The following is a 12,425-nucleotide window of genomic DNA, read 5'->3' as shown; positions in this document are numbered from 1 at the left end:
GCCTATTACATCCTCCCATTATAGAAGCTGGCTCTTTAGCTTGAGCTGTAGAGATTAATGCATTCAGCTCTGGAGGTCCCTAGTCAATCCCTAGTGTGCTTGCCAAGACGGCACATGACACATAAGCAGCCACATATCCAAGATTGAACATGAGATCTCTTGAGCAAAAAGCACAGGTCTCTCCAGCTTAAGCTAGAGAGCCAGGCTCTGTAATGGGAGGATGTAATAGGCTCACATCCTCTGTGGCTCAGGTACAGAAAGATGCATTCCAGTCCCTGGAAAAATCATGGAGCAGGTCCTCAAGGAATCCATTTTGAAGCACTCGGAGGAGAGGAAGGTGATCGGGAACTGTCAACATGGATTCACCAAGGGCAAGTCATGCCTGACCAACTTGATTGCCTTCTATGATGAGATAACTGGCTCTGTGGATATGGGGAAAGCAGTGGACGCGATATATCTTGACTTTAGCAAAGCTTTTGATACGGTCTCCCACCGTATTCTTGCCAGCAAGTTGAAAAAGTATCGACTGGATGAACGGACTATAAGGTGGATAGAAATCTGGCTAGATCATCGGGCTCAGTGGGTAGTGATCAATGGCTTGATGTCTAGTTAGCAGCTGGTATCAAGCAGAGTAGCCCAGGGATTGGTCCTGGGGCCGGTTTTGTTCAACATCTTTATTAATGATCTGGATGATAGGATGAATTGCACCCTCAGCAAGTTTGCAGATGACACTAAGCGGGGGGAGAGGTAGATACACTGGAGGGTAGGGATAGGGTCCAGAGTGACCTAGACAAATTGGAGGATTGGGCCAAAAGAAATCTGATGAGGTTCAACAAGGACAAGTGCAGAGTCCTGCACTTAGGATGAAAGAATCCCATGCACCGCTACAGGATGGGGACCGACTAGCTAAGCAGCAGTTCTGCAGAAAAGGATATGGGGATTACAGTGGATGAGAAGCTGGATATGAGTCAGCAGTGTGCCTTGTTGCCAAGAAGGCTAACGGAATATTGGGCTGCATTAGTAGGAGCATTGCCAGCAGATCAAGGGAAGTGATTATTCGGCACTGGTGAGGCCACATCTGGAGTACTGCATCCAGTTTTGGGCCCCCCCACTACAAAAAAGATGTGAACAAATTGGAGAAAGTCCAGCAGAGGGTAACAAAAATGATCAGGGGGCTGGGGCACATGACTTACGAGGAGAGGCTCAGGGAACTGGGCTTGTTTAGTCTGCAGAAGAGAAGAGTGAGGGGGGATTTGATAGCTGCCTTCAACTACCTGAAGAGGGATTCCAAAGAGGATGAAGTTAGGCTGTTCTCAGTGGTGGCAGATGACAGAACAAGGAGCAATAGTCTCAAGTTACAGTGGGGGATGTTTAGGTTGGATATTAGGAAACACTATTTCACTAGGAGGGTGGTGAAGCACTGGAATGGGTTACCTAGGGAGGTGGTGGAATCTCCATCCTTAGAGGTTTTTAAGGCCTGACTTGACAAAGCCCTGGCTGGGATGATTTAGTTGGTGTTGGTCCTGCTTTGAGCAGGGGGTTGGATTAGATGACCTCCTGAGGTCTCTTCCAACCCTAATCTTCTATGATTCTGTAGATCAGGGGTCGGCAACCTACAGCACGCATGCCAAACACGGCACACGAGCTGATTCTGAATGGCACGCAGCTCCATGCCGCGGTCCCAGCCCCCAGCCCCACTCAGCCCCCCCGCCCACCACTCTCTCCTGCGGGGGCAGGAGGCAGAAGCTTGGTTCTGCGGCAGCCAAGCTTCCCCCCTCCCCTGCTTCTTCCCCCAGCGTGGTGCTTTCCTGCCCCTCCCCCTCTCCTTCCCTGCGCCAATCAGCTGATGGCCCTCGCGAGGGGGAGGGGGAAGAGCGGTAGCATGCACACAGCTCTGTAGAGCAGGCAGAGAGAGGTAGGGACGGTGCCTGGGGGAAGAGGGTAGAACAGGGCATATCCCTTCCAGCCCCCTGCCTTGAGTCGCTCAGTGCAGGGGGCTGGGAGCACCCCCACGAGCCGAGCACCCCAGCCTTCTGCCCTGCACCCCCCACCCCTCTGCCCTGAACCCCTCCACCCCAACACACACCCAGCCTTCTGCCCTGCACCTCCACAGCCCCATCCCTCTGCCCTGATCTCTGAACCCCTGCCACATACACCCCAGCCTTCAACCCCCTCCCCCAGCCCTCTGCCCTGACCCCTAAAACACTCCCCCCCAGGTCTGGGGTCCTGGCCAAGGACCTAATCAGCCCTCTGCCGGGATAGGTGAACAGAACCCCAGGCTGGCAGCGAGCTGAGCAGGCTGGTGGCGTAAGATCAGCATTTTAATTTAATTTTAAATAACGCTTCTTAAACATTTTGAAAACCTTGTTTACTTTAAATACAATAGTTTAGTTATATAAAATATAGACTTATAGAAAGAGACCTTCTAAAAACATTAAAATGTATTACTGGCATGCAAAACCTTAAATTAGACTGAATAAATGAAGACTCAGCACACCACTTCTGAAAGGTTGCCGACCCCTGGTGTAGATGAAGGCTGTAACAGACTCATCTTCAGTGGATTAGGCACAAAGAAGGATACCACCACCTCCTGACAAGTGGGTTACCTGCCCTAGAAGCAGAGAGAACAGACTTACACCTCACCACTCTGAGCATCAAACCGGAACTTACCATTGGAGTTCCCATGTTCATTTGCTAACTGGGATTTTTTTCTTAAATCTGACCCTTTCAGATGGGGAGGAAAGCATTGTGATTTTGCTGCTGACAGCCAATAATATAAAGAGCTAGCAAGATGTAATGGCTATCGGGACGATATGTTTTTAGTAGCATACCTGCCTTGCTTGTGTGTTTCTCCATGTGTTTCCCGTCTCTGTCTTTGCGGTTGACTGTAAGAAAAGGACAGAGACAAGGAAGAATTTAAACATTCAGAATATCACAAAAAGCTTGTCACGTTATAAATCTAACCTTTGAGTAATACCAGGAAAAAAGGTGGCGTTGGAGGCAGTAGTGGCAAGGGGTAGGTGGGAACTACAGCACCGATGTGTCCTTGCTTTGCCCACCTTTACAAAGTGTGTAAATGTTTCCACCTGCATTTTTTTTAATCCATCCTTCTGGTCTCCTCTTGAGTGCCAACATAGCCATAGGAGATGAGGACCTGCAGAGTACTCCTAAACTACTGTCAGTATTGCTTCTAGGTTGCTGGACAGAGGATTGAGACAGGATAGATCACATTCTTTACACAGGGTCCAAGACTGTCCTTTGTAATAATTTACTTGGTTTCATTGGCTCTGCAAGAAGAAATCTATAATAATTTCTGGACCTATGTTTACTATAGGGCAGTCTGGTCCTTTCTGCTTTAATTAGAAGCACGGTCAGCCTTTGGCTATAGGGAGGTTATTGACCCTGGCCAGTGATTGTCTATGAATAATGCAGTACTCAGAAGTTATATGATTTCAGGGTAACTTATTTAAAACCCTGAATTTTTCTTGGGAGAGGATGGTAGAGTTAGTCTTAATTTGGTGTAATGGGTCTTTGTCTTCTACCCAGCTTTCTCTCTTCTGCACCTTTGGGTGCCACTGTACTGGGCTGGATTTTGTCATCCTGTATAGGAGAACACCTAAGAAGAGAAATAAGAGATTTCTGTGCCAAAGCATTCAGTACTAGGTATTCAAAAGAGGGTGGCAAGACATACAGCAGTCATTCAGTTTTATTCAGATAAAAAATTAGTCTTAGAAGAATGCAGGCAGCCTAAAGTGAATTATAAAAATACTGCAACCTACTAGGGTAAACTTGTTCAGCCACTCCTGACAAATGAGAATTGCATTTCATTTGCACCTAGTCCAGAAACTCATCAAAGCTACCTGGCAGCCAATTTTAGTTACACATCCTCTCAGCTGATAGTGGTATGCTCCTTACAAGGATGACATTTTTTATATCTAAAATGTCCCATTTTTGTTGTGCTATGCTACATTTGCTCAGTGTCTTGAGATACTCTCTAAGGTACATAGATGAAACAGAAGGTATGTATGACAAGGATATTTGTGTTTAGAAGAAACCCCAATCCCTATAAACCCCAACCTGCTTTCTGGTTGTTATTTAAGGGTTTGATCTTGTAAATACACATGAAACATTCCCACTGATGTCAGTGGAACTCAGATTATTCAAGTATACCTCATTTTGAGGGACACCACCCATTTTAGTCCTCAAAGTCCACATAATTTCCTGGTCACTGTTATTGTTGAAAATTATTTACATTAGAAATAAAGAACTATGGTTACAGAAAGATAGTTATACAAAAGGAATTAATCCCACAGTATGTTACATTACCTGCATGAATATGCTTTTCGTATTCCTCATTTTGGGTCTCTGTCCCACATTATGTACCACATTTAGCAGGCTCAGATGCAGACATCCTGTCTGAGTAAAAGTTTTCAGGACTTGGCCCAAGATTAATACATATCACATTAGTGGATGATAATGGAAATCCCCTCCTACTCCCAAAGCCTGACTTTTTTTAAAAAAATCATCTTTTCTTGCTGCTCTGTTTCCTTGAATCTCTGCATTGGTTCCTGCTGTTCTTCCATAGCAAGCACAAGCTCTTCTCCCTTTTACCAACCCTGTCTACATTTATGCCTTTCTCGCCTCTTCCACCCTCCCTTTGCTCTCCATGTCTTCACAAGCTGGCAGTCCCAAATCCAAAGCTTTTGTCTCTTACCTACTCATTTTTTTATTAGGAGAGGCTCACTGAATTCCTGGCAGCCGTACCAGGTTACAACGCTACTTTTTTCTATTTCCAAGCTTCTGAAGAATTTCCTCACTTCCCTTTAGAGGCCTGATAGTTTCTGGGCCAAATTCATAAGTGATATATCAAGTGGTGTAAGTTACATGTTGGTAAATGTGTTAGGGGAGTCTGAGCCTAAGGGAGACTTAAGCTGTAATTTACATGTTGAGGTGCCAGAAGTCACAAAAAGGAGGAAACTAAAGACTCAGATGGCCTAATGTAACCTTTGCATTAGGTGATTTGCTTGAAACACTCTTGTCTTACAGACCACAGCGTGTAAGTTACTTTGTTAGACTCCATTACACTCAGTGGGCCAACATAAGAATTGATGTGTAAAGTGGTGTAAATTACACCTTGTTAGGCTGGTGTGAGTCAACAGGATTTCCAGCTGGGCATGTTCAGTACACTTGGATGGGGTTGGGTAACAGGATGGTAGCCCATGAGTTAGTGAGCCTGGGGCTAAGCTAGCCTTGATTACAAGATGAGCCTCACCTGAGGGGAATCAGGTGCTCTTAAATTAAAGATAGCGGGCAGCTGCAGGCATGTGTCTAGTTGAGAGACAGTATGGAAGTATGGCTAGAGGGTGAAGCTCCAACCAGATGGCTGGGAACCAGCTGCTTTGTGTGGAGCAGAGTGACAGTGAAAGAGCTCTGGGTGTGGCTGAAAAATCAGAGCTAAGTTTGAATGAGGGTTTTTTAAAACTATTTTTAACAAGATTTTGGACTTTATGTTGGGGGCTCATTGGATTGTTTGGCTCATTTTGTGATTGAGGACTCTGAGGTTTGTGTGAACTTTCATGTTGAACCAGCCCTAGAAAGGGGTGCTGTAAGCCACAACAGAGACTGTCTGGAGTGCTTAAGGGACCAACAAGAGGGGGATGATAGAGGCTGGGTGCCGGTAATGTGACCCCCTGGCCATGAGGGTTGCTCAATAAGTGGACATTGCTAGGCTGGAGTAAATTATGAAGTACAGTAATTTGGGCTTGGACTAAACCTAGAAGTTGCACTGGTTTAGCTAGTGATGTAATGTTAAAATTATTTAGTATTTCTGTGTGAGCAATCTTGTATTGGGTTTTTTGAACTTGTAATTTACAGGTACATCTGTGTATAGACCAGCCCTGAGTTAAACTGGTGCAGTTTGTGTGTAGGCAAGCCCTTAGACTCATCTCTGAATTTGGGCCTGTGTGCCTAAAAGCTTTCAGGCTCTTCTACCACTTCCAGGATCCTTCAGTTCTCCACCAGCCCAAATCTATAATTTAACATCCTCTGAATATGAGTGAATACACCTGGCAAGCCTCGGTGGCTGTTTAGTCACACAGTGTTCTCTTTCTGTCCACTTGCCAAGATCCTAAGGTGTTTCTTGAACTCAACATGGACAGAAAGTGCTCTGTGTGGTACTTAAGATATATGAGTTTCTAAACGGACCACATGGTGTGTGCAGGCCCTCTGTATTCCCTGCAGGGGCCCTAAAGTTACTACTCCGCTTCTCAGTGGTGCTTCTGGCAAAGGCCTGACTGAGACAGATGGTGACCAAGAAGATTTTGGGCTTATGTCAGACCAAATTTTCATCAGGTGAAGATGCACCAAGTTTTGCTCCTTCCCCTTAAAAAGAGTTAAGCTTCTCTCCGAGCCCTTGGGTTTCTAAAACCCAGGCATCAGAACTCTGGAGATATTGGTTAGGTTTTTTATGTTTAAAGCTTTATTAGAGTCCTAGCATTTAAGGTCAGAAGGGACCACTGGATCATCTAGTCTGACATCCTGTATGTCAGGAAGGGGATGTGACCTGAGCCTATACTAATTTGCTTTGTTTTCTCTTAAGCCCTCAAAACAGGTTCGGTCTTTGCCTAACATTAGCCTCCTGTGGAGTTTGACCCTGACATTGCATAGAGAAAAATAAAGTCAACCCATTTTTAGCGTAACGCATCCTTACAGAATGTGTTACCTTTAAGGCTGGTAAGCTATTACTTGTCTATCACTATGGGTAATATTGTTACTAAATCAAACCATGGCTACCCTGCAGTGCCATGTAAAGGTGTTAAGAGAAGTGTATTAGAACCAAGCTCTCAAAGCCTTCATGGTGGATGTTACTTCCAGGCAGACATGACATATTTAATACTGTTCTTTCAGCCAAGAGTTTAGAATTAAGTGTCTATTTGGAGAGTGATCAGAATTAGAAAGCCAGTCCTACTTAGACTTGTACAATATCCTTCCCTCCAAGTCAAAAAAGATCTATTCTGACCAGAGCAGGCTCTCTGACCCTTGCTAATATCCTATCAAGCCCACTGTAGTAGCTCAGCAGGTGTGGCATCTCTGCTGAGACAGCTGCTCTCTTGAAATCTTATGCATTTCAGGGATTCCCTAGAGTCAAAGACACAATGAATTCCGGGGAGCTTGACCTGGAGATGCTCTGGTGTACGTAACATTTGACAATTTCATTCTTCTTTGCAGGTTATGCAGTACCATGCTTTGAAAGAGGATCTTCTAAATTAGCATACTTGGTGGGACAAAACAAGCAACCAGGCCTTTAAGCACATAAATCCAGGTTTCATGAACAACGAAATGATCTATCACTTTAGCAGCTTCATTTGGTAATCCCTCCTTTTGTTTCTGCCAGTGCAGGTACAGTTTATGTAAGTGTACTTGCATGCCAACCAAGGCAATACATTATCAAAATAGATAATGTAAAGACAGTATGTAACATACCCTATCTTCAAAAAAGCACTGGCAAACAAGTTTCAGCTGGCTTGAGTTTCTTATGGCACTATATATCTGATTAGAACTGTGTGGGAAATGAGAACTTTTCTGAGAGAATTATCAGGAAAAATCTCCATTCAAGAATTTCCCCTCAGAAATGAATTCTCATGGTGAAAGTTCAAAAAAAAAAAAAAAGTGGAAACATCTTTCCCTCCCTCCCACTTTCATGCTGTTTTCCAACTTTTTCTAGATGAACAACCAAGCTCTGCTCACTGTTTAAAATTGTTTTTACTGCAAAAGTCAGTTTTATTTTGTATCACTTGCTCTCAAAGAGTTATAATAATAATTAATAGAGATCTCCTAGAACTGTAAGGGACCTTGAAAGGTCATTGAGTCCAGCCCCCTGCCTTCACTAGCAGGACCAAGTACTGATTTTGCCCCAGATCCCTAAGTGGCCCCCTCAAGGATTGAACTCACAACCCTGGGTTTAGCAGGCCAATGCTCAAACCACTGAGCTATCCCTCCCCCCTTACTATCAACGTTTTAATGTTAAATGTTGATGTTCATTTGAGAGAATCTTTCACTTTTTAAATCATCTTTGTAACTGAGTGTTAACACAGTATAAACTTAATTTTTAAATTAAGTAACACATAATTAACTTTTTTCCCCTTTTTCAGGAGGGGGGGAAGTGGGACGGAAAGAATGTGGGCTTTCCCCACAGCTTCAAAATGAGAAGTGTTTTCTTTAAACCAATTTTCCTTCCCACCCCACCCCAAAAAAAATCCTGATTTGAAAGTTTTGTTTTAAAAACCGAAGAAACTTATTTCAGTGAAAATCTTCAGCCATCTCTCCTATGGCATTTGTCTACTGAATGTATTCTATAAGTAGAGACATTCAAATCCTCCAGTTCTTCCTTGAGAATTACTGTCAAAACTCCCATTATAATAGTGGTAGTATTGTCCCATTGGCCAAGTAGTAACCCACATTCAGAGCCTTACTGTATGGGTTTCCATTTGGATGGGAAATTGATAGCACTAAGTCTGTATGTACAACATACACATTCTGTTTCCCTGAACAGCAGTAGGATCAAAACTGCCCCCATGCAATTCTTTCCAAGTTCTTGGACTGGGCGCCTTCTACCTTATCCCAAGAAGCAGCTCCCTTTCTAGTATTTCTCTCCAGGGACCCACATGTACAGCAAAATGCAGGTTATCCCTGTTGACGACCCACCCTCAGCTCCTAAGCTTAAAACTTGTAAAACCCTGTTAACTCCATACTCTTCTGGGCCACTGTTTTCTTTGGTGGCTCTAGGAGTGAGACTGAGATCTCTCTTTTGAAGCTGCTTTTACTGCACAAAGCAATGTCTGAGCACTTAATGCACCTATTTACTCAAAGGTGGTCAGTGGGATCTCGGAAGCAAAGGTTCTCTACTGGTAGGCCACTAACACCTGGTTCATAACATTTTTCCCACTTTGAGATCTGTGGAAGAAAGGCACTAAGTAATTTTCAAAGGTAAATGCCCACTGGGTTATCTTCCCTTATTTCCTCCATCTTACAAAGAAGTTAAATTATTTGCAGCATGATGCAAAAAGTCAGTGGCACAGCCAAGAATAAGAGCCAGGTGTTCCAACTTCCAGCATATCCACTATGTTCACGTAGATAATTAAGTGTCTAGTAACTTGGATTACAGCAGGGGTGGCCAACCTGTGGCTCTGGAGCTGCATGCTGCTCTTCAGAAGTTAATATGAGGCTCCTTGCATAGGTGCTGACTCTGGGGCTGGAGCTACAGGTGCCAACTTTCCACTGCTAAACCCCAGGCCCTGCCCCCACTCAACCCCTTACCCCAAGGCTCATGCCCCTTCCCACCCCCTCCCCTGAGCCTACTGCACCGTTGCTCCTCCCCATCCCAGAGCCTCCTGTATACTGCGAAACAGTTGATCGTGGCGGGCAGGAGGCACGGGGAGGTGCTGATTGGTAGGGCTACCGGCGAGCAGGAGGCACTGGGAGCGGGGTGGGTGTGTGTGTGTGTGTGGGAAGCTGCTGACATATTACTGTGGCTCTTTGGCAATGTACATTAATAAATTCTGTCTCCTTCTCAGGCTCAGGTTGGCCACCCCTGGATTACAGGATTTGGCCCAAGGGAAATACTGTACTGTAAAGTGAAAATCCCAAACTACTAGTGTGTTAGTGTTAGAATTCCTATCCTCACTCAATCTCTCTCTGATGATCTGAACAAGCTAGTTTAGTGAGGTGGAACTAGACAATGAAACTTGCAACAAACAATTTGACAGATTTAGCCTCTGCTTGTTACAAAAAGTGATCAGGCCAGAGTTTTTAGAAGTCAGACAGTTCTCTAAAAGTACTGGCAACCAATGTTTACTGAGCTATTTTTGGTGGGGCAGTTATGTCACATGGGATTTTTCCTGTTCCCTGATGGGATAATTTCACAAACATTTCTGTCATTAATAGTTGTAGGTGTAGATTTAAAATTCTCTTAATCAGTACTGCCAAATGCAACTTCAGAGTTCTTTTCCTGCTAAGGCTAGCACAAATATTCATAGAACACAAGCACAAGAGGTGAACATAAGAAAAGAGTCATTCTTTTAAATTGGTAATTCATAGTGTTCTACCACATTAACTTTATACATCACTTTCTAAAGGGGGTAAATCTCATCCCTATTTATGCAGGAGGAAACTAGTGCACAGAGGGGTCAGTGACTTACCTGAGGTCTTTCAAAGAGTGGTAGACATGGGATTTTACTCCAATCATCTGACTTGTGATGGCCTGTCCGCTCTGCCTCTCAATATTCACGGACACCTGGTTTTGCAGTATATGTCTGTCTTCCCCACGAGGACCTGGCTTTATGGGTTCCTCCCCAACTCCAGCAGCTACTGAGGCAACTATGTCCTCTTCACTTATCCCAATTTGGACCCTGCTTTAATGAGTGTCCCTTAGCAGACAGCCTGCACTGCAGGTCTTCTCTTCACAGCACATTATGCATCTCCCTCCCCAGCAGCTACAGCTGCATAATCCTAAGGCTATGGCTACACTTGCAGATGTAGAGCGCTGGGAGTTAAACCAGCCCTCGGAGACAGCAGCAGGGAAAGCGCTGAAGTGTGTTTACGCTGTCAGCTGCAAGCGCAGTGGAGTGGCCACATTAGCAACTCTTGCAATGCCACGGAGAGCCGTGCATTGTGGTAGCTATCCCAGTGTGCAAGTGGCTGCAGTGTGCTTTTCAAATGGGGGGAGGGGTGGAGCGTGACAGGGAGTGTGTTTGTGTGTTGGGGGAGAGACAATGGTTTTGGGGGGCAGAGTGTGTCAGCATGCTGTCTTGTAAGTTCAGACAGTAGCAGAGGGAAATCCTGACATCAGCTCTCCCCCCCCCCCCCCCCCCAACGCACACCTGCCTCGGCAGCAGCATTCCACAGTAATGGTTTTCTTTGTGTCCCGGAGCAGATAAGCATGCCGGCTGTCAGAAACAGAGCATTTGAAAGGAGATATCTGCATGCCTGCAGCTGAGTTCAAAACAACGACCAGAGTGGCCACTTGATTTCAAGGGATTATGGGAGGTTTCCAGAGGCCAATCACAGCACAGTAATGCAACACGTCATCCACACTGACACTGGGGCATTTCAGCCAGGGCACAGCAAGCTCTATGCTGCTTGTGGAGATGGATTACCAGGGGTGCTCCAGCCGTGGAGTCCAGGCACTCTAAGTACCTTGCCAGTGTGGACACCTCAGGAGTTAGGGCGCCGGGGGCTGATTTAATGTGCTCTAACTTGCAAGTGTAGCTAAGCCCTAACAGAGTACCAGAAGAATTGTAGTGAGCAACTGACTTTCAGAATGAGGAAAAATAGCTTGATAAAAATGTCAGAGGAGAGGAGTGTACTACCCCATCTCTCACCCTATCCTCTCCCCCAGTCTGTTACTGTTCACACCACCACTTATGACACTTTCATATAATACGGAAGATAAGACAACATTTTTTACCTTTAGAGTTCTTTGTTACTATTCATTAGAGAGACAACATGCCTGAGAGGCAGGGAAGTTAGGATTATTATCCCATTTCACAGATTAGGAGACTGAAGCAGAGATTAATTTGCCTAAAACCATAGGAGGGATTAGGGTCAGGATTAGAAATTGGGATCTTCTGGCTTGCAGGTTTGTACTAAGGATGACGGCTCTCATTATTATTCTGTTCTAGTTACCCAGACAGCAGGAAATAATTAAATATACTTACAATGTAAGCACCTCTTGGTGGAGACCAGATTATACTTGTCTATAAAGTGCCTGTAAGAAGGCCAGAACACCCAGAATGCCCTCCTTTTGGCAGGTCATGGTACAACTTGTGCAGCTGCCTCAGTTTCCCTCTCTCTGAGCTCCCAGAAATAGTCCAAAGCATCTTCCAAGTATAAATACAACCCTTGTGGGATTCATTTATTACAAAAGTTCCATGCACATAAGTGTTCACAACCATAGTCCAGAATTCCTCAGCATAGTCCTAACAGTGCATGCAACCTACAGCCCTGGTGTCCCTCACAATGTCTCCGCTCTCTAGTACAGTCCCAGCACCCCTCATCATGCCCCAGCTCTGATTATTTGTCTGCTTTTGAATGAGAAAGTATCTCTAATCATTCTTTAAAGGATAAACCCTGACACCATTTGGGAAGCTGAACCATTGTGCAAAGGAAACCGGCTTAATGGGAGTTGCGAAGAGGGTGAGCACCCCTGTGCAGTGTGGAGCTCAGTCCAGCAGTGCCACCTTGTGTGTCAGCACTCAGATGCCAGTGCTGAGGAAGGGCAGAGTATCCTGTTTGGGACCTCTTACACTTGCCTCCCCACTTCCTGGAGAGATGTCAAGGATATGCCTGCTAATCTCCCAGGCTACTTGTGCTGGGCACAGGTTTGAAGACTTGCACCTTAGTTTCTAGTTATTTGCTATGAATGATGA

At 45.0% G+C, this 12,425-nt stretch overlaps 1 protein-coding gene across 2 annotated transcripts in view; it reads right to left on the bottom strand.

Annotated features, from left to right (window-relative positions):
- The window catches only part of LOC117875645 (gamma-aminobutyric acid receptor subunit rho-1), an 82,664-nt gene that overhangs the window by 53,851 nt on the left and 16,388 nt on the right, over window positions 1–12,425 (bottom strand). Inside the window, exon 2 of one of the 2 annotated variants that reach the window (XM_034767011.1) lies at window positions 2,832–2,885. The exons of the other annotated variant lie outside the window; for it this stretch is intronic. Within the exon in view, the coding sequence (XP_034622902.1) occupies window positions 2,832–2,885 (54 nt within the window). The remainder of the gene's footprint in view (window positions 1–2,831; window positions 2,886–12,425) is intronic. 2 annotated transcript variants of the gene reach the window in all.

This window comes from Trachemys scripta, chromosome 3 (genome assembly GCF_013100865.1).
Source record: "Trachemys scripta elegans isolate TJP31775 chromosome 3, CAS_Tse_1.0, whole genome shotgun sequence".
Lineage (NCBI taxonomy): Eukaryota > Metazoa > Chordata > Testudines > Emydidae > Trachemys > Trachemys scripta.
This window is presented reverse-complemented; position numbering and strand designations above follow the sequence as displayed.